Genomic DNA, 21,067 nt, shown 5'->3' with positions numbered 1-21,067 from the left:
CATCTTCATCTTCCTTGCTTCAGTGCTCACCCCAACCCACCCCCAACACCACATCATTGACTGTGTAATTCCAACACATAATTTAAAGAAGTTCAGGATTAGATATCCTGCTAAAGATTTAAACCCAAAGCGGTGTGTGTGTGTGTGTGTGTGTGTGTGTGCGTGTGTGTGCGCGTGTGCGTGTGTGTGCGCGTGTGCGTGTGTGTGCGCGTGTGCGTGTGCGTGTGCGTGTGTGTGTGCGCGTGTGTGTGTGCGCGTGTGTGCGTGCGCGTGTGTGCGTGCGCGTGTGCGTGTGCGCGTGCGCGTGTGCGTGTGCGCGTGTGTGTGTGCGCGTGTGTGTGTGCGCGTGTGTGTGTGCGCGTGTGTGTGTGCGCGTGTGTGTGTGCGCGTGTGTGTGTGCGTGTGCGCGTGTGTGCGTGTGTGTGTGTGCGTGTGCGTGCGCGTGTGCGTGTGCACGCCCCTGTGTGTCGCTGTGTATCCATCTGTGAAATTCCTAACGTGTGTTCATTTCAAACTGTGCTTGTCTGTCTTTCAGTAGCAGCTGGCATAGCTGCCAGTCAGATGCCAACCTGTCTGAGCTTCTTACAGCTCATATCAATGACAGTGTCATAACAATGACAGTGGTGTACACACCCACACCTACACACCATGAATTCTGATCAGCATTCTGACTGGTGGCTCTGGCTTCCAGTGGTCTGCTAATAACTGTCCACACAAGTACCCCCCACACGAGTTGACTCAAACATGCACATAAAAACAATAACCTGTGAATGAACACACACACACAGTTTCCACCGCCAGTGCCCTTAAGCAGGTGCCTGTTCATTGTGTTGATCTAAAAGCCCCATTGCCTGTCCCATTTCCCTGCAACACTCAGTGTGACTCTTTAATCCCCAAAAGAAGCGTCACGTTTGTTTATGGTTGCTCCTTGTGGCATCAACATCTGATGTACCTCCTCACGGAATTAAGATCACATTTATCAAATGCCTGTGCATTTGAGGTCCAGTGTTAAAACAAATTGTCATTGTCTTGTCATTTTGCCATTTTTACTTTGTACCTTATGAAATTGCCCCTACTTGAAAGCATTCTTACCCTGAAACACCTGTCTATAGTATGATCTGTAGGCCAGATGTAACATCCTTCCCTGTGGACTGCTAAAAAGGCCCAGCATGCCCCTGACTTTACTGAAGTATTTCTAATGTGTTGAATTTGTTACATTTTTAAGAATGTAAAACATTACATTTGTTAAGAAAGTCTACTCGAATGCCTGGGCCTGTGTGTTTCTGTCCCAGGTGATGGAGTACGAAAACCGCATCCGGGCCTACTCCACCCCAGACAAGATCTTCCGCTACTTTGCTACGCTGAAGATCATCAACGAGCATGGCGAGGCTGAGGTATACATGACGCCGCAGGATTTCATCCGCTCCATCACGCCCAACGAGAAGCAGCCAGAGAGTGAGTGTTCCCTCCCTCCTTCACTGTAGGAATGCCCCATTAAAGTTCCCTCCATACACTGCCCTGTTGCTTTATCTGGGAGTAGTCGTGATCGGCAGAGCGCTCATCAAATCCCCATACCTCTTTCTGTGAGGAGCTTCCTCCCCCCGTCCATGACTGTGCTCCATTGGCTCAGTCGTCCCTCGCCCTTTGGGATATTCGTGGCAAGCCTCGTTCAGGGACTGTTTCACAATTTCCTCTGATATTGCAAGCGGCCTTACCAGCAGTATTTGTGATTTGCAGGAGACCAGTTTCATTACTGGGCCGTTCCCTCCGGGCTTCCAGCACTTTTTTTATTTGTCTTACAGGGGAAGTGAATTGGACCAGGATTTAGGATGCAATCAGGGCGAATACGCTTTATGTCCAATGCAGAGCTTCGTGAAGAGCCTTGCAATCACCCATCGATTAGACCCAAACCAAATAATTGTTTATTTCTAAAAGTCCCCCTTTAAAGACACTGGATTTTTGGGGAGCCATGTTCCCTTCATGGGGGGGGGGTAGGGGAACTTGACCAGCGCGGGCCTCATGTAACCCTTTCCCACCCCTCACGTGGTCATCAGGACAGGTGATGGCTGAGACAGCTGCGCTTCTTTAAATATTGCTGCCTTAGCCAGCAGGGGCCTTTTAACGTGCAGTCATGTCCGGCAATGGTGATTGGCTGAGCAGAGCCACTGGGTGCGGTCTGAGGATTTACTTTGCTGCCAAACGGTTGCTAAATGTATTAGCAGCTCTGAATGAGCAATCTTCACACAGCAAGGCAGCTGATCAGGCGAAATTTGATATCCGGCTCGCAATTACTGGTATGCGACAGAGTTTGAAGGAGAGATTCCGAGAACTTGCAGAGATATTTCAGAACTTCATGGCTCCCAATAAAAACTAGTTAATTTTGTGATTCATGAAGTGCTTGCTGCACACAGAACTGCAGTCATCTTTGACATTCTGCTCAGTGTCCTCTCAACACAGTGACACAGATCTTGTGTCCACATCTCTCTGTAATCACTCTCTGTCTATCAGTCTGTCTTTTCGGCTCTCTTTCTCCTCTCTCTCTCTCTCTCTCTCTGAATGGTAATAAGACTGGGAACAGCAGGGTGTTGAATGGAGTGGGCGTGAGAGAGCGGTTTTAACGGCGCTCCATCGTGGAGGGAAGCGGGGGAGGGGGGTGACAAGATACACGCGGCATCACGCCTTCTGCTTTCCAGCGCCGCACCCCAGCACTCTCAGACCCCAGAGGCCCGCCAAGCCACGCTGCGGGAGCAGGCCGGCTCTCGCTTGCACCGGATACGAGGCTGACCGAATGAGCGATGGAAATGCCCTTTGTTGCCTTTAAAAACTTTTCCTTTGTGAATTTTTAATGATGGCTCACGGGCTGGGCTGGCTCGCGACTACTTAACATGGAGGTCTTCGCCAACAGGTAACAAAGGTTTTCAAATGTTGATCGCCACATGGTGCAAATCTATTTAAATATCGCTGTGCCAATGGTATTCTGCTTGAACTTTCATTTCTGCAATTAAAAGGGAAGCGTCAGGGTGAAAGTCGAATACCGCAGGCAGCGTCGGCGCCGGCACGACCATTATCGGGGTGAGAACAACGGCAGTGCCACCCGTTTCCATTTGCATATTCCGGTCCCACTCAAGACAAACGGACATGGAAGAGAGAGACTGGGGGCAGGAGCCCCCCATACATCCAGCCACGAGAGAACAGTCATCTCCTGCAGGCCCAGAAGATCATGTCCGTTGCGCTCAAGAGGGGACGGGGCATCCGCTGGGGGATCAGAGTGGGGCTTCAGAGCCTGGGGTGGTGGGCGTCTAGGCCGGACTTCTCCTTCCTCATTCATGCCTGTGTAGGCTTGGCCCTCTGGCTTTACTGATGATTAATGAAGGGCTGAATCAGAACATAATGATGCTGGCATTTATTTGAAAACAAGGGAGAGGGGAAATGGGCTGTTAATGGCTAATATTAATCATTGCTACATATCAGTAATTGCCGGAGTTACTGTTGAAGTATTTGTGTAAGTAGGTTTTACTATGGAAATCCATGGTTAAACTGTGTGGGTGGGATAATGGTAGTATGTTTTAATTTTATATTCATTAACATTTTTCATTCTCTCTCTCTCTCTCCCCCTTCTCTCCCTCCCACTCTTTCTCTCAGACTTGGGTTTGGACCAGTTTGTCGTGAAGCGATATGATGGGAAGGTAAGCTGTAGGTTGGACATGTTGTTTTTGTGTGTGTGTGTGTGTGTGTGTGTCCAGCCAACTTGGACGCCAAGCAATTACCTAGTTATCATGTGGCTCAGCAGGGTGAAACCAGATAATGTGGCTGTCAGGAGCCACCCCTCATAACCCCCTCCTCCCCTTCCAGCAGCACACTTGGGCCTTGGATACCCCCAGACACCCTTCTCTCGCTCCCTCCGTCTCTGAATCGGCTCGAGAACCACAGGCTACCTCAGCGGATTACAAATATGTACACATTGGTGTTCTCTCTCTTCTCATGTTCTCTTTCCCTCTTCTGTAACCTCCAAGGCCATTCTGCGGAGTGCTGTGGAGATCCTGCTCAGATGGAAGCGGCGAGGTCCGAGTGTTCGTAGGGCCATTAGTCATAAGCCTGGCGATGTGTGGCTGATGGCACTGCTGCTTTTAGCAAGAAAATTTAAGAACTTTAGAACTGATCCTGCAGTACAACTTTGAGCTCGAATCCAAGAATACCGTTCACAGGGGTATAGCGATGCTGCTTTCACGTACTGATAGAAATGTTTAGTTTCATAGTTTCGCGAGCATCATCGCCATCTATGTCTGTATAAAACCGATACAGGTGAAAATATTGTGACGATAGAGCTTCATCCACGTCTCCCAGGCCTAGCTGTAGGCTTGAGCGTAGGCTGTAGGTGTGAGTCTATGAGCCGGCCCTCTCTCTCTCCCTCCTCCGCTGCAGCCATTAGGGCCATTAGCAGAGCGGTGGCGAGCCGAGATGGAGCACCTCCACATTAAGCGAACCCCGGACGGCCCTCCTGCTCTCGGGCGGGGGCGGGGCGTAGCCCGCTCGAGGAGCTGCGATGAGGGCCATAAATCGCGTCCGCTCTGCCTTCCGCTGGCGCAGCCAACCCTCTGATGCGCTCTCCCTGTGTCTGCCTCTCCTGTGTAACTTTTTAAAAGAGATTATTTTTTTCTGGAGGTATTCTTGGCATTAATATTTGCATTTTTTGTTTGCTCTTTGTGTGCTCCACAGTCCATACACACTCGCCCACACATACGTGGCCGAAGTTGGTACGTTAAAAAGTATATTAAAAAAATTTCATAGGTCTGTTAGTGGTTTTAGTTGCGTCTACAGTATGGACAGTCAGCCAACAGAACAGCTCACTGTTTTCCCATCTGTTCAAACAGTGTTGTACACCCCCCCCCCCCCCAGTTTTCTCAATTGCTCTCTCACTTTCTTGCTTTTCTGTGTTGTTTTTCCCAGGGATTTGAAAACAGAGCTATGTTTTAAAAACAGGGCATAGGGAAGGAGCAGGTCTCTGAGACACTTAAAACCAGGCAGTAGGGAACAAGTGAGTGTCTGGCACAGTAGGTGCTTGCCCTGTAACGTGAGAAATGTAAGTGCATGTTGACAATCGATGTGCGTTGCCTTATTCTCCTCTTTATCAGGTTAAAGGCGAGACAAAGGGCTTCCATTGGAAGTGATGAGGGCTCTCTCTCTCTCTCTCTCTCTTTCTCTCTGTCCAACTCTTATTTTCACTCTTGTCCATTTTTTTCTTCCTTCCTCCGTACTCTCTTCCTTTCATGCTGCGATCCAGCTCGCCAAGTTTTGGAACGGGTCTGAATGCAAAATTGCGTTGCCCTTGCCTTTGCTCTTCATTGACTGATTAGCATAAGTACACATGCGTACAAGCCCACTTGCATTAAGAACCCACAATAAGACAATCCATGCATGGCTTAAACAATCCAGTCTGATGATATCGGATCACCACACACACACACACACACACACGTGTGTGATTCGTGCTCCCTGGGGGCTCACAGATGGCACAGGGGGCCTGAGCTCTCGTCCTCTCCTTCAAGACCACCACTCTATCCTCACTTACACCTCTTTTGCTTCTGGCTCCCTATCTATCCATATCTTTTTTTTTTTCTCTCTCTGTCTCTCTCTCTCTCTCTCTCTCTCTCTCTCTTTCTCACACGTGACTTTCAGTATATCTCTTCTCCTCTCTTTGCCCTCATCCTCATTTTGGTTCTGCACCCATTAATCTCAGTGTGTGTGTGTAATGGTAGGCCGTGAGGACTGAGTGAGCCATGCCCCGGCCTGCAGACATGCAGTGGGCTGCGCTTTGTGGATGCCTTACGGACTCGTCTTAACCTTTCCATTTCTCACGTAACACCACCTTACTGCTTTGCAGGTAAAACGCAAGTCTGGGATTGGCACCAAATTACGGCGTGTGTTTGCATGCATGTCTGTGTCTGCGTGCGTGCGTGCGTGTGTGTGGTGCTCACCTGGTTACTGTGCGTTCAGCCCTGAGATAATCTCTGCAGCTATACGCAAACACAGTGTATGTTTACCACCAGTATGCACTACTTGCACTGACATGTACTTGTATATGCTCTCGCTGTCTTTCTCTGTCTGTCTCTCTCTCTTAAACACCATTGCCTCATGGTTTCTGTAGGTGTTTTGCTATCTTTCTCCTTGAGCATTCTCACAGTTCTGTAATTTACGTGTTGCAACGTTGTGCTGGTGTCATGTTGTACTGGTATTTACTTTGTTTCTCACAATTCTTTCCTTCTTTCCATCCATGTAACCAATAAAACCCTTCATTCTTTCTTCTCTTTATCCTTTCATTCCTCCACTTCACTATCCTCTGTGTTGGCTTCTCCCCTCCCCTATTCTGTCCCTCCTCTTTCTCCACCTATCCTGAATGCCCCTCCCTCTCTCCAGGACTTCTGGCAGGTATGCCGTGTACACTGAGCTGCATGGGTGTGTTAATGGGTTGGGTGTGGGTGTGTCTATCATAAGTTTATATGTGACTCCTCTGCCCTGAAAAAAAACCTCTTCCTTCTGCCTGTCTCTCTTCCTCATGTGCTCTCTCTCTCTCTTTCTCTCTCTCTCTCTCTCTCTCTCTCTCTCTCTCTCTCTTGCTCTCGATCTCACTCTGTCTCTTGGTTGCTTACTGTCTTGCTTTTCGTGCCCCCCCCCCCCATCCCCCCCCCATCTCTCTCTGTCTCACTCTCGAGCTTTCTGTTCAGAGTTGTCAGAGTGAAACTGGTGTCTCTCAGCCTGACTGAGCCCATCACCTGGGCCTCAGCCCCGCCCATACTGGTGTCGCGCAGGTGCCTGGCCAAACGCTGTATTGGAACTCTAGAAATTTAATTCGAAACCATTGGGTCTCAATGACTGCAGAAACAAGGCATGCGTAAGGCAGTTGGTGTCTGCACCTTTCACCTTTCCCCTCATTACCATGTGGAAGAGGAAGACACAGAGACCAGGCGGATCAGTTGTGTGGGGTCTTCCCCGCTGCTCGTCTCTGCTCCTGCCGTACCTGCCTACGCTCCAGTGGCTAAATGTGGTGCGCTTCCACACAGCAGAGCTACCGGCATCCTTTCTCGCTCGGTCAGATCTCCCATGGTCAGGTCTCCAGTGAGACCTCTTGCACTTCACTAATAATAATGTCTCTGGTATTAATAACTGCTTCCAGCACAGGTTGCCAGAGTCTATAGTGCCTTCCTGATAGGGCTGTGCTAGTGCCAGTGTGGGTATAAATGGTTAAGTAGGTCTGATGTGTAGAAGACATAACTGGACACACCTGGACACACATAATCAACACAACACAGCACAGAGAGGCGGCTCCAGAGTGTGTCAGTGTCTTCTCAAGACTGAGCGTGCCACATGTGTGCATCGTCCCTGACTACAGCCCCCAAGCGTGTACACACACACACACACACACACACACACACACAAACATGCACTTGGTCGGGGGGTTAGGGGGGAACGCCTTGGAGACACAAACACACACACTTGCTTTGTTCCTGACTGGGTAGCGATTGAGCTGCCAACAGATCGCTATTGAAATTGACATCACTGATGCCAGGGGGTCATGCACGTTCATTAGATCTCTCTTTTCTTTGTGTGTGCATGCGTGCGTGCAAAGCCCCTACCACCACACACACACACACACACACACACACCGCTGAAGCAGGCCTGGGTGACACAGGTGCAGCTGAGCCGGCCATGGGGAACAATGGCACGGAAGTATGGCAGCCTAATGAATTATTAAACAAACACCCCCCCCCTCCCCTTTTGTACACAGGACTATGGATGCACTAGAGTGTGTCACAGAGTATGCTTACTTGAATAATTCAGTACAGTCAGGGGCTGAGCTTAGCGATTTGTTGGTGGACTTGGATGCAGACAGTGATGCTCAGGTTCACCTACACTAACAGCTCACATCCACAGTAGAATTGAATGTGCTCGAAAATGCTTGTAGCTGACCTCAGACAACTTTGAACTCTCTCTCTCTTTCACAATCATTTTCCATCTCTCCTCTGTCTGTTTCTCTCTTTCCCGCTCAAGCCGAGGTGTCTGCCCATGCTTTAGTTCTGTATAGTATTTCTCGGTTCTCTCTCTCCATCTCTCTGCGTGTGCATGCCCAGCCTAATGCCTGTGACAGACCGACTCTACTAGCTGGGAGCAGGTAGAGCCGCCCGCCGTGTGGCGCCCCCTGCCTGCACTGCCTGGCTCCACAGACGGCCGTGGACCCAGGATGCTGACTTCGTCCTTTCCGATCTCGTAACTGGGCCACTGCGCCAAGCATGGTGTCAAATCGCACCTAGCATGCTTTAGAAGTACACTATACTTCGCATCAGTCCTGTGGTCGTACGGCGCTGTGATGTCACAGCCTCTGCCTAGCGTCAGGTAACCTAGGTAGACTGGCGGGTAGGGGGTGGGGGGGGGGGGTGCAATCATGAGCGCGTGGAATGCTGATAAAACTGCTGCCATGGAAACCGGCCTGATGTCTTGTGGCTGATTTTTGTTTACCTCAGTTTGGACTTTCAGGTTCATCGGGAGTGTTTCAGTGGCTGTATCTCTCTCTCTCTTTCTATCTCACACTCTCACGCGCATGCACACACACACGCACACTCACTCACAATCATAGCATCATCACTAATTCCACTGTAGCAGTTCTCTGTATGTTCATGTTTATTGGAGCATTTGTCAGTGTGTTGAACTAGAAAATCCTAAACACTGTTATCTGATCACTTAAATTGAGTGTGAGTCAAGAACAGCAAAACACGGAAACACAATTTGCTGTAAAAATGTTGCATCTGAAGATATGATCAAGTACTCTCTAAGTTTATGAAGGTGAGTTTTGCTGGTGTTTGCGTTTTTAGTATCAATAACCATAAAAAAGGACAGAGGTGTGTTTGTGTATGAGTCTTGCTATTTTATTCTCTTTCGCTCTGGTGCTCTACTACCTGACAGACACATGTTGGACTGTGCTGAGGGACACCCTCTGAGCACTCACTGCTCATAAAAAGAGAGAGACGCACAAAATCCTACTTCAGTGGTCGAGTAAAGGTCTGCACGTAGCAGCTCTGTTTGCTTGGTTTACCTACACTTCAGACAGAAGTGCTACCTAGTTCTATATGTAAGACGTGCAGAGATGCTGGTGTGTGTGTGTGTGGGGGGGGGGGGGGGGGTGCGTGCATGTCAATGAGGGTGAGAAGGGTACTCCAGTTGGACTTCTCTCTCACAGACACATAGTGACTGTGATGTTGCTAATTGGTAATAAGCCTGCTAAATCATAGCCCTGCAGCACCCTGTTAACTAAGAGTTGGCTCATCATCCTGCCAGTGCGTGCGCACACACACCACACACACACACACACACACACACACACACACACACACACACACACACACTCCAGAGGATCTTGGACGCCTCGTGAGTAAAGGGCCTCTTCCCTAGCTGAGGGTTTCTATTTAAACTGAGCTTGGTGACTGACTTTCCAGGCTCTCTGCAGAGCACACAGCTCTGAAGTGACCCTAGCAGTCAGAGAGTGATGGAAGGGGGAGGGAGAGAGAGAGAGATAGAGATAAAGACCCATGAGTCCCCTTCCATCTGTTACCCAGCCTGCAATGGACTCCACTCTAACACACTGTTGCCTTTAGCACGGCAGATCTCTCTGCACTTGGCAGCATAACCGTGGCAACGGAACCTGTAGTAAGGGCTCCCTTTAAACTCCACTCTACTGGATCACACTATCAGCCCCAGGCAGCGTGGCAGGGTTGGTGATTAAGACCTGGACCCCCAGGGAGCGTGGCAGGGTTGGTGATTAAGACCTGGACCCCCAGGCAGGTGGTAGCTCTGCACCAGCCTCCTCTGGCCACTTCAGTTGTGGCAAGGCACTACATTCCTGGAAGGAGAGGCTAGAGGACCTCTGGGGTTTTTCACGCACACGCACACACAGGCAGTAAGGATTACTCCGGTCATTCTCAGAAAGAATTGTACCCAATAGTGTGAACTCTTACAATGTAGCTCACCTCATGTTAGTGCCCACTTGGCTCGGTGATGTCTCAGCTGGGTCTTGTTGCTCCTCAGAACAATCTTAGCTATGTCCACATTGACTCAACTTGCTTTCAGCTGTGTTCCTGTGTGTGTTTCGGCTGTGTCTCAGTCAGGACTCAGCTGTGCATTAGTGCTATCTCAGTCAGGTCTCAGCTAGTCCTTGGCAGTTCTCAGGAAGGTCTCAGCTGTGGTTCAGTACTGTCTCTACTGTGTTTCAACAGTGACTACAGTCTGACAGTTGGTGTGGGAGGAGGGGAGGTCCACGTCCGCTCACAGACTGCTGTCTGTGGAGCGTGGTATCCATTAAAAGATGATGGTGTCAGCTCACGGGCTGCTCTGTTTGGCTCCTGTGAGCTTCTCCTCTCTCCCTCTTCTCGACAGTGTGACGAGACAGGGAATTGGATCAACTCATGGGGTTCCCTAAGTGTGTGTGTGTGTGTGTGTGTGTGTGTGTGTGTGTGTGTGTGTGTGTGTGTGTTTTCTCCTGGCTATGAGAAGTGCTGTTTGTTCAAAGTGGTCTGAAGGTGACAGTAGGGACACAGCCTGGAGCTCAATGCCCTAAACTCTCCCCCTCTCTCTCTCTCGCTCACCCCCCCCACCACCCCCGTCAGCTACTATTACTGCACCAGCTGACTGTCTTCCCAAAGCCAAAACCTTTTGAGACCCGCAATAAAAATAACCTGTGCTCTCCTTTTCTCTTACATGTGACACATGTATCACTAAACACACACACATGCATGCAGAAGTTAGCCATACACACAGGGCTAGTCCTTACCTCAAGCATACCTTGGGTGGAACAGCCACATCCATCATACAGGTTTCAGGGGAAATATATCCCTGTATATTTTTTAGTGATGTTAAAATCTGCACAGGTGCCCATTCACTATTGCCTTGCAGGGTGCTTAATAAACCCCCTTGGTGAGAGAGAGAGTGTGTGTACGTGTGTATGCCTGCATGTTTGTGTATGTGTGTGTACACCCTGGTGTGAGTAGCTGCTTATAGCACTCTGTGTGTTTGTGCATCTTAAATGTAAGCTGAGTGTGTGTGTTGCAGTAAGCATGGTGCAGTTCTCCCAGTTAAAGCCAGTAGTAGTGAGCTTGTGTTTTGTGTAATCCCTTCTCTCTTCCTCCTCCTTACACTGATCGGACCGGAAGCAGACGGAGGTAACGCACACAGTCTCAGCCCACACTGAGCATGCAGTGTGCGCGCGTGAGTGTTTGTGTGTGTGTGTGTGAGAGATTCTTTTTAGTGTGTGCTAGTTGTGTGTCACTGCGTAAAAAGTGAACACGGGGCCGAATCTGTTCACACAAGGGTAATGCACATACCAATCATGACATAATGTATGTGTGTGATTCAGGTTTAAGGTCTTATGTCTCAGTATATGTTGCACCAGGTATCTGTCTGTAAGAGTTACATTGTGTATACTGTGGTGTAATGTCATATAAATTCAGTGTACACTAATGTGTATGTTAATAATGTGTGTTCTCTTTGCATTCCCTCTTCCGTCTGCCGTGTCTGGCTCTATGAGTATGTAGCACTTGCATGGTTTTTGTACGTGGTGTCAGTGAGTTCGCATGCTAGCATCTGCTCGTCTCAGTCCCATAGAGCTGCTGAGTTCTGAAGTGCTCCACCTGGTGGCTGGAAACAAGCACTGACACACTCTCTTTATCCCCCCTCCTGGGAGTAACAGAAGATTTCTCAGGAGCGGGAGAAGTTTGCCGATGAGGACAGCATCTTCTACACCCTTGGCGAATGCGGCCTCATCTCCTTCTCCGACTACATATTCCTCACGACCGTCCTTTCCAGTGAGTGTGTGTGTGTGTGTGTGTGTGTGTGTGTGTGTTCTGTTGCTGTTTCTATACTGTTTCTTTTCACCATCAACAAATTCAAAATGGGAGAAGTCATAAAGGAGTATGTTGGCCACAGTAAACAGCCTAGCATTACTGCCTCGCCAAGCCTTTCCAGGCTCTCCCTGTACCCAGAATCACGGAGGCATTTTTAGCACTGTTTTTGAAATACAACTGGAACAGAAGGTGCCTGAGCACCTGCCTGTGGCCAGTTAAACCTGGTCCTTCTCTCTGTGCTCAAGCTCTGTCTACTGTGAAAGACTGAAAGACTTTTAACCCTTAGTTCGATCCAGAGGGCAGCTGTTAAAGGGGATGGACGTACCCGAATGTTGCAATTTGAATGTCATTTATTTGGGGATGCAGTCCTGACCGTGACTGACAGATCAGGAGGAACTGCAGCGCAGGGCTATGCTGGATGCGACGCATGAGTCGGTGGGCGGTGCCTTCCCATGCAGCCGAGCCGAACCGCGGCTCATTCGGCCTCCAGGGTCTTAACACCGAGCGCATTTGCGGTAACGGAAGGTCTGCTCACTCGCCTTTACCGTGTGTCGAGCTGTACATTGCACACTCTTGGACGTCAAAAGAGGCACATGCAAGACCCTCCTGCTGTCGGAGCTCGCCTTCTCGCTCGGGCCAAACCTTGCCAGCCATCGGTCTGATCAGCCTGGTTCGGTCTGTGTAAAGCTAACCAACTCCCACCGGTTCCTCTTAATGGCCAAGCGCTCTGACACTTAGCTGCTGTCAATTTTTCTCTGCAGCACCTCAGAGGAACTTCGAAATCGCCTTCAAGATGTTCGACCTGAACGGGGACGGGGAGGTGGACCTGGAGGAATTTGAGCAGGTGGGAGCATGCGTGCGCACACACACACACACACACACACACACACACACACACACACACACACACACACACACACACATACACTACATCAATGACATCGAATATGTTCTGTACACGCAGATGGGGGATGGAGTTTTTGAGGCACCTTATCCAGTACTGCATCACTGGTTTGGCTCTCTAGCCTAAGTTAGGGAGTGTGGCAGGGCTCCGCCCCCGACACTTTGGAGCCAGGCCAGCGATGAAACGATTTATTCAAGGAGAACAGAGCAGCACCCTCCAGAGTTTAATTTGATAAACCAGCCCCTCCCTCTCTCCTGTGTGTGTGCATGCGTGCCCGCATCCCGCAGGTGCAGAGCATCATCCGTTCACAGACGAGCATGGGCATGCGGCACCGCGACCGCTCCACCACAGGCAATACCCTGCGCACGGTGGGCTGCAGCTCCGCTCTCACCACCTACTTCTTCGGTGCTGACCTGAAGGGAAAGCTCACCATCGGCAGCTTCCTGGAGTTCCAGCGCAAGCTGCAGCATGACGTGCTCAAGTTGGAGGTACTGCCCCCGCTCATTAACTTGCCACCTTTTTTGGAGCTAATTTTGGATGGTGGAAGAAATGCAAAAAAAGTAACATACCAAGTGCTAAGCACAAAAGTATCCATTATTCAGGGAAACTTGCTTTGAGCCCAGAACAGACTAGCTGCACTGCATATAAACCCACTTCCCCTGAGAACCTGCACCTGTCCAAGCTGCAGTGCAGTAAGACTTGGAGAGCTAAAACTTGGACTGTAGACAGTTAAGACTTGAATTGCAGTTAGAACTTGGAAAGCTCATTTCCCCACAAACTCTGAATTATTTCAGGAACCAGTGCTTGGGCTCGTGTCGTTAGCTCAGCAGCGTGAGGTGTGGGATTCCCACAAACAGGGAGAATGGAGGCGTGGTTAAAGGCAGACACTGTGAGAGAGGAGCAGGGAGAGGAAGGGACGGGTTAACCGGACTGTGGAGAGAAGGCGGCCCACGGGCGTCGGGCAGCTCCCGGGCGCCGAGCCAGAGTGACAGAGTGGCCCCAGACTCCTCCTACACTCTCAGCATGTGCTACAGTTTCAGGCAGCCCCGGTCACTCTGAACAGACTTTGGCTTTCAGTCTCCTTGTCTTGTGCTCTGTCACTCTGTCTCTCTCTCTCTCTCTTGCTCTCTCACACTCTAACATAAATGCTGAGTCAGGAGGTCTTACTACCATCTTCCTTATTTCTCCCCTTTTCTTCGGTGTCTCTCTCGCTCTCTCTCTCTGTCTCTCTGTCTGTCTGGCTGGCTGGCTGGCTAACTGCAGTAAGTAAATGCATATACAGGCTGTCTCCAGTCCTTCTTTGTCACATTCATGAGAGAGGAGAAGCATGGCTGTGTGTGGAGCGAGAAAGAAAGGGTGCAGAAGATTTGAAAAAAACCTAGCCCTTTTATGGTCTCCCATGCACCTGTGACACAGCGCACACACACAATATGGGGGAGTGTTAACTGAGCATAGGTTTAAACACCAAACCTACTTTGGGATGTGATCGTTGTCGGCCAGAGGACGATGGGTGTCCTCCCCCCCCTTTGAGTCTTGGTTCTTCTCAAGGTTTCTTCCTCATGTTCTAGGGAGTTTTTCCTTGCCACTGTCGCTAGGAGCTTGGACTTGGACATTTGTAAAACTGCTTTGTGACAACGGCTGTTGTAAAAAGCACTATATAAATACATTTTTAAAGAATAATTTCAAGTTTGGTTTATTTGTCACATACATAGTCATACACAGTATAACTCGCAGTGAAATTTTGATGTGTGTGTTTACGTTTGCCCATGCATTCGTGTGTATCTGCGTGTGTGCAGTTTGAGAGGAACGACCCCGTGGGCGGCAGGATCTCGGAGCGGCAGTTTGGGGGCATGCTTCTGGCCTACAGCGGCGTCCAGTCCCGCAAACTCAAACAGATGCAGAAAGGCCTGAAGAAGATGTTCAAAGATGCTCAGGTAAGCCCAGATGCTTCCCAACAGGCATGTCTAGACTGTGTTTGTGTGTCAACTGGAGAGGAAACAGATTACACAGAGGAGTGGACATGAGTGACAGTGTGTAGGAGGGTTTCAGGGAGAGCTCTTTGACCATCAAAGCATTCCCTATCTCTCGTTGAGCTGTGGCTGGCGTTGACCGAAGGCTTACTTACATCTCTTTCTCCTTCACTCTGCCTTACTGACCCGTTCATGCTCTCTGACTCGTTAACCGTCTCTGCCTACTTGGAGCAATTGGATTGGACTGGATGAATTGGATTCCAATTAAAACTTCTCGCTGGATTCACAACTGTGCCACTTCACGGAGTACTCGGGCAGATGCGTTTACGTCCAAAACAATGACTGCGAGGTCTGTTATCTTCTTGCCTTTTGTACTCGTGACCCCTTGTGCGTATTTCGCATGCTGAAAAGGACACGCAGTCACACTCACGAACGAGTGTGGTTGCTCGACCCGCACCATGTTTTCTCTTTAATAACCTAATGATGAACCAGCCAGAGAATCTGGAGCAGACAGCTTTCAGGAAGTGTCTTTTGTTTGTTTGTTTGAGTTTTGTATGCAGTATATCTAGTTCAAAGCTGCTAAAAAGACCCTGTTTGAAAGATAACTTGGTCCCTCTTTGGGTACGTTACCGAGCGAGGAAGCTGCGTAAGACTGCCATGTGTGTCTAGGCTGTGCTTCTCCTCCCAACCCGCGCCATAAATAAGAGAAGCGGAGTTCTGCTTGTCTCAACACTTCCACTGGGCACCGCCTGTTCCACGTTAAGAGGCAGTCGGTTCGTCATTTGGTACACCAACTCAAGCGTGCAGCCCGATCTTTTGAAATAATAGGGTTAATTTTGTTACATCATAAGCAACAGGATATAAAAGTCATAATTCTGTATCAGAAAAGTACATTAAGGGAACCTCTCTGTGCCAGCTAAGGAACCATTTTACTTGTTTATTTGGAGCTGCAGTTATAAAGCTAAATCAAGCACCTGCGTTTATGGCTTTAAAGCTGATGGGGCTGAAGTGTGAAAGGACTGGAAAGATACCTGACTTCATTCCTGAACGGCTGCTTAGAGACAAGAGCACTTAATTCTTTTCTTAACGACTGTGATCAGTTAACCACAATAAAGAAATGAGGTGGGTACCAACTGCCTTCACACATTCCTTTTGCAACCACTATGCTGCTATCTCTTTATGCTTTACCCCCGCCCCCCGGTTTTCTTTTTGTTTTTTTAAATGGCATATTTTTTATTTCTGCTCATGGCTAATAGCTTTACTACCCCAGGGAATTTAGTTGTAAGGCTGGCCTTGTGGATTGTGAAAGGACTAAATGGCCCAATTAAGTGATCTAAAGTATTTTCACACTGAAAATGCACATGCTGCATTTTTATAGGAAACTAATTTCGGTACCGCTGATCAAATTAGACTTTGTATACCCTGGGTAGGCCATGTCTTTCATTCAAAATTCAATATTAAACCTAGTGGTAAGGCAATATGAATTCACAACAGATTCCTTTCACTCCACCAGAGATTATATCTGACCCACAAGGATGATGCATCATAATAACGAGGACCTTATCCTTTAGATGATTTACACTGATCTTGATAAATAGTTATGCCCCAAATTGGGATGCTAATTCTGTGACAGAACTCTGTTCTGTTCTCCATAACTTCAGTTTTCATTGCCTAAGTTGTGGAGGGAATATAAACCATGTAACTGATCCCAAATTGGACTGTTCCAGCTCTATAACTACCCCTACTTCCAAAATATCCAACAGTATATCCACATTTATAAATGAAACAGGATGTGTAGACCCATGAAGATTTTTCTATCCAAAAGCAAAAGAACATTCATTCTTTTCTCATGTACATTCATATTTCAGAATATATATATATATTTTTTGTTGTTGACAAGACCATACTGTCATCGGTCACAGACGTGGTACATAAAGCCATTGTAATATCAGATCATGCCCCACCTCTTATTGAGCTCTCTCTTCCTGAGGTCACCCATCGCCATCCTTGGAAATTTAAAACTCATCAGACCAAATGTCCAGTGACAGTAAATATCAACTGACTCTTTAAAAAACAAATAAGTCTGGCACTTTCTTCTTTACTCCTGTGGGAGACATTAAAAGCAGTTCTTTCTTATTCTGCTAAAGCTTACTAAAACCATGAAACTCAGATGGAACATCTTACAGCATCAGTGTGCAATACCACCCACTCCTGAAATCTAGAAGAAGGGATTAAGCTTACTAACTCTGCTTGGTCCACTTGCAACCAAAAAGCCTGAACATCTTCTGATTCCATCGTGACACCATCTATGAACATGGAGTTTCTATGAAAACTGTCGGTTCTTAGCTCAGCAAATTAAATGCAGTTCTTCATCACGGATTATTCCCCAAATCCTGGATACATTCCAAAACATCAGTAATAATGCAATAATTAATAATACATTCTGCAATTACCACACTAAATTATATACATCAGAGGCCTCCAGTGGTACATCTGTAATGAACGACTTTATTGAAAGACTAGCTGTCCCAAAAATAGATCTAGATTCTGTATTGGGCGGGGGCACCCTTTCACTACAGGAAATTGTACGTGAACCTCTATTAAGATTATGCAAGCACAGACGCTCTGCAGGTGTGGAGTATGTGAGTGGTGTGGAAGGAGAGGGTTTTCATAAAGTTGGAGTATTGGTGTTTTCTCTCACTCCAAGATCACTCCAGTACTGCTCCAGTGCAACATGTGACCATGGACCACAATGAAATTGCACCGCACATTTTTACAAGCTTGGAGTTCTCGAGGTGTTTTCAGAGACCATCAAAATGACCAAAATATAAGTCTCTAATTAAAACTAATGCTAAATAGTTTTAGTATGAAGAGATTATCACTAACACAAAGGTTTCATTGTGGAAATTAGTGTTCTATTTAGAGGGACGTGTCCCTACACAATGCACAGTAGGCTAAACAATATTATTGTTTTTGGTTTAAATAATTTTAGATTTTTTTGCAGCCTGCTGTTGGTATTCCTTCAGTTCAATAAAACATGACACCTTTCTTAAAGCATTTTTTTCATCCCATGAACTTTTTCTAGCTTGATCAAGGAGTGGGAAATGGAGACACCGGAGCGAAGTTTGAGGGAATGATTACAGAGTGTTTTGAGTGAGGAGAGAGCGAGCAGCGGGAATAAGAAAAGCTGGAATAATTGCAGAAACAGTTTGCGCAAGGAGTGACATTTTCTGCCTATCCACTCCACTCACATACTCAGGTCCAGATGGATACCCAGTAGAATTTTTCCAAAAAAGGTCTCAGTAAAGTTGGCACCACTACATTTGGAAGAGCCTGAAGGCTCTGCATCCAAAAGATCTCAAACATGGACCTCCAAATCTCTCACTTCTATTAAAACCAGGCAAAGACCAAACTATCTTTATGAAAAATGGTCAGTCATTTCCTAATATCCATAGACTTTTAAATATACCCTCTAGCTGACCTTCAGACACTGGATGTAGCAATTTGTTTAGATGCAGAGAATGCATTTTTGATGAGTTGAATGGGCTCATTTATTTGCAGTTATAATCATGTGCTCTTTTATATGTCATCATTAGCATGTGTTTGTACAATGATCTACGCTCAACTTTTCCTCTCACATGACACCCACCAGGCATTAACCACAGGTTGCCACTTTGTACTGATGACCTGTTACTGAACCCAGTTACTCACATACCAGAAATTATAGATATATTAGTGAAATTTGGCCATTGTCTAGATACAAAAGAAATGTAACAAAATGTGAATGCTACCCTATCAACAAGGTAACCCTGTTAATTAAACCAAATAAAATCCCATTTCTTGTCTCTAAATCTAGCTTCAGATATCTAGGAATAAATGTTTAACCATTCATTTACATCTCTCTACACTGAGAACTCTCTCCCCTTGCTGGTAGAAATAAAGTCCAGCCTCACAAGACGGAATGATGTTCTGTCCTTGGCCAGTACAATTCAGTGTGTCAGAACGAACATTCTATCCCACTTTTATTTTATTTAAAAAAAATCCTTTTATGTAGTAGACAAACTTATTTCAGCCGTTATTCGGAAGGGCAGAAGACCTAAGATTAGCCTCATTCAAAGTAGTAGACGATGGTGTCAAGATCTCTTACTGGGCAGCAAATCTTCCATCCTTGTTGCTCCATCAAGATGAGTATTAGTGTAGATGTGAATGTCATTCCTCATCTCTTCAGTCCCAATCTGCTCTCCAATTTCAATGTGTAACCTTTAGAATTGTAACTAATCCTGTTGTAACAGGTAATCTTAAAATTTGGGCACAATGTGACCGTGATTCTAATCTTGAAGTACTACTACTGATGGACCCTGTTTAATAATCACTTTTTTCTTCCTGGTAAATGGATGCAGGACAGATTAAAAAATTCAGTGATCTTTGTATAGATAACACCTTTGCCATTTTTTGATATGTAAGCCACATTTACTTCATAATTGTTGAATTTATTCCACTACTTCCAGATCAGTCATTTCATCCATTCAGTGTCCTCCCATTTCCTTTATTTACCTCCCATGTCAAAGATGGAGGTACTTTAAAGATGGAGATGGAGATATTCCAGTTATGACAAGAGGATTAATGTCAAGCATCTATACTCAAATTATAACAGTGGAATCTACCATTCCATTAATTCAATTGGGCTGGGATTGGTGAGGGCATGCTTTAGCTTGTATTAATTTCTCTTCTTCATGTGCCTGCGTAGGACTGATTATAATTCAGAGAACACAGAATTCATTTACACAGTACACGGATTCCAGAGGAATGTTGCGTATGTCTCCAGCCATCCTGACACGTTTTGAAGTTGTCCCAAACTAGCTCTTTGCAGCTCTTTGTTCTTTCCAGTTGTCAAATGTTTGACTTCTCTTCCCTCACACTTATTCTTGCTGTCTCCCTCTCTGGTGCAGGGCATCTCCTTTGAAGAGCTGGAGAACTTTTTCACCTTTCTGAAGAACGTGAACGACGTGGACACGGCTCTGAGCTTCTACCACATGGCAGGCGCCTCCATAGACAAAGGTACCTAGCCCTAGCTAACTCACCCCAACAACCCAGCCAGGGTGGCCGTCATTGGCTACCCGGCCCTGGTCATCTGCCACCCAACTGCGGCCATCTTCGCCCTGCCCTGCTTGTATTTTTTTTCTCTCCCCGTCTGCCGTCCCCAGTCTCCTTCATCCTGTAGGCTGCTGGCCTGACAGGCGCTCACACCAAAGTGTTCCTGGCTCTACTCCCAGCATCACTTTGCTCCGCTGTTTCTGTCTCATAAGGCAACCAGTGCATTGAACGCATTCTAAACCCCCCCCCCCCCCCAAGTCCCCCATCTAATGCTCTTTTACCATTATCATCCAAACCGCCCCATACTCAAACTGTCCAAAGAGGGCCCTTTTATTTCCATGTAAGAGTAGGTCTTACTCACTGTACTGCGAGCCGGGTCCTCTTCGCCTGGCACTTTGAAACACTGGCTTGCTGGCTGATATAAATGCACTGAATCAGAGGTGGTCTAGCAGTGGGAACCAGGAGGTAGCCTGACAGTCGGAGCTCTGGTGGCTTGTGGAGGTTGACCTTACGTAACCACCTGCAAACCTTAAAGACACAGTCAGTGGTCTGAATAAACCCACACACCACCTCAATATAAGAGGCTCATGTTTTGGGTCTCCTCTTTCCCTTGCTCTCTTTACCATTCATAGCCCTCTCCTTTTCTCTCTCATCCTGTCATTTTTTCCTATCTCGCTTTCCCTCTTATGCTCAGTTCTTGACTGTAAGAGAATTGCATTGCCACGCAGAACTGATAGAATAGGAATTGATTTGCCTCAAAGCTGCAGTCATACACAACCCCTCTCTCTCTGCTAATCTGACTTGGTCTACCGTATGGAACTCACACTGGAGAGCAGAGCAGATCGTTGCTTTTTATGGAGACTAAAGACCTTGTCATGGTTTGCACTATTCTTTCTTTACGCTGGTTTTATCTGTGATGACCCAAAGAGTCTGGCGGGTGGCCTGCTTTTGTGACTACTGAGCCCTCGTCTCACCCTGCTGACCTCTAGGTCTCTCTCTCTCTCTCTATCACTCTCTCTCTCTCGATGTCTGATGCAGCTCCGTCATCAGGAAGAAACTGTCTGCTATTGATTGAACCCAGGCATGACAAACACAATATCCCTCCGTAATCCAGTTCACCAACACTTTAGCTCATAAAGCCTCACTGACTTCCTTATGAAGCTGCTTTGTGACTGCAGGAAGATGCAGCTCCCTCATGCTTTTATTCTGCTCTC

At 47.4% G+C, this 21,067-nt stretch overlaps 1 protein-coding gene across 7 annotated transcripts in view; it reads left to right on the top strand.

Annotated features, from left to right (window-relative positions):
- micu1 (mitochondrial calcium uptake 1) overlaps positions 1 to 21,067 on the top strand; it is a 37,264-nt gene that overhangs the window by 15,154 nt on the left and 1,043 nt on the right. For 4 of the 7 annotated variants that reach the window (XM_035531292.2, XM_081725193.1, XM_081725192.1 and 1 more), the window contains exons 4-11: positions 1,293 to 1,455; positions 3,643 to 3,686; positions 6,415 to 6,426; positions 11,732 to 11,846; positions 12,647 to 12,729; positions 13,077 to 13,277; positions 14,586 to 14,723; positions 19,709 to 19,817. In XM_035531292.2, the coding sequence (XP_035387185.1) occupies positions 1,293 to 1,455; positions 3,643 to 3,686; positions 6,415 to 6,426; positions 11,732 to 11,846; positions 12,647 to 12,729; positions 13,077 to 13,277; positions 14,586 to 14,723; positions 19,709 to 19,817 (865 nt within the window). Of the gene's footprint in view, positions 1 to 1,292; positions 1,456 to 3,642; positions 3,687 to 6,414; positions 6,427 to 9,136; positions 11,205 to 11,224; positions 11,569 to 11,731; positions 11,847 to 12,646; positions 12,730 to 13,076; positions 13,278 to 14,585; positions 14,724 to 19,708; positions 19,818 to 21,067 lie in introns of those variants that run through there. The other 3 variants (XM_035531295.2, XM_081725194.1, XM_081725195.1) reach the window with 3 other exon arrangements.

This window comes from Electrophorus electricus, chromosome 12 (genome assembly GCF_041902795.1).
Source record: "Electrophorus electricus isolate QZ-2024a chromosome 12, ASM4190279v1, whole genome shotgun sequence".
Lineage (NCBI taxonomy): Eukaryota > Metazoa > Chordata > Actinopteri > Gymnotiformes > Gymnotidae > Electrophorus > Electrophorus electricus.
The sequence above is the reverse complement of the archived record's forward strand: the minus strand, read 5'-3'. Positions and strand labels throughout refer to the sequence as shown.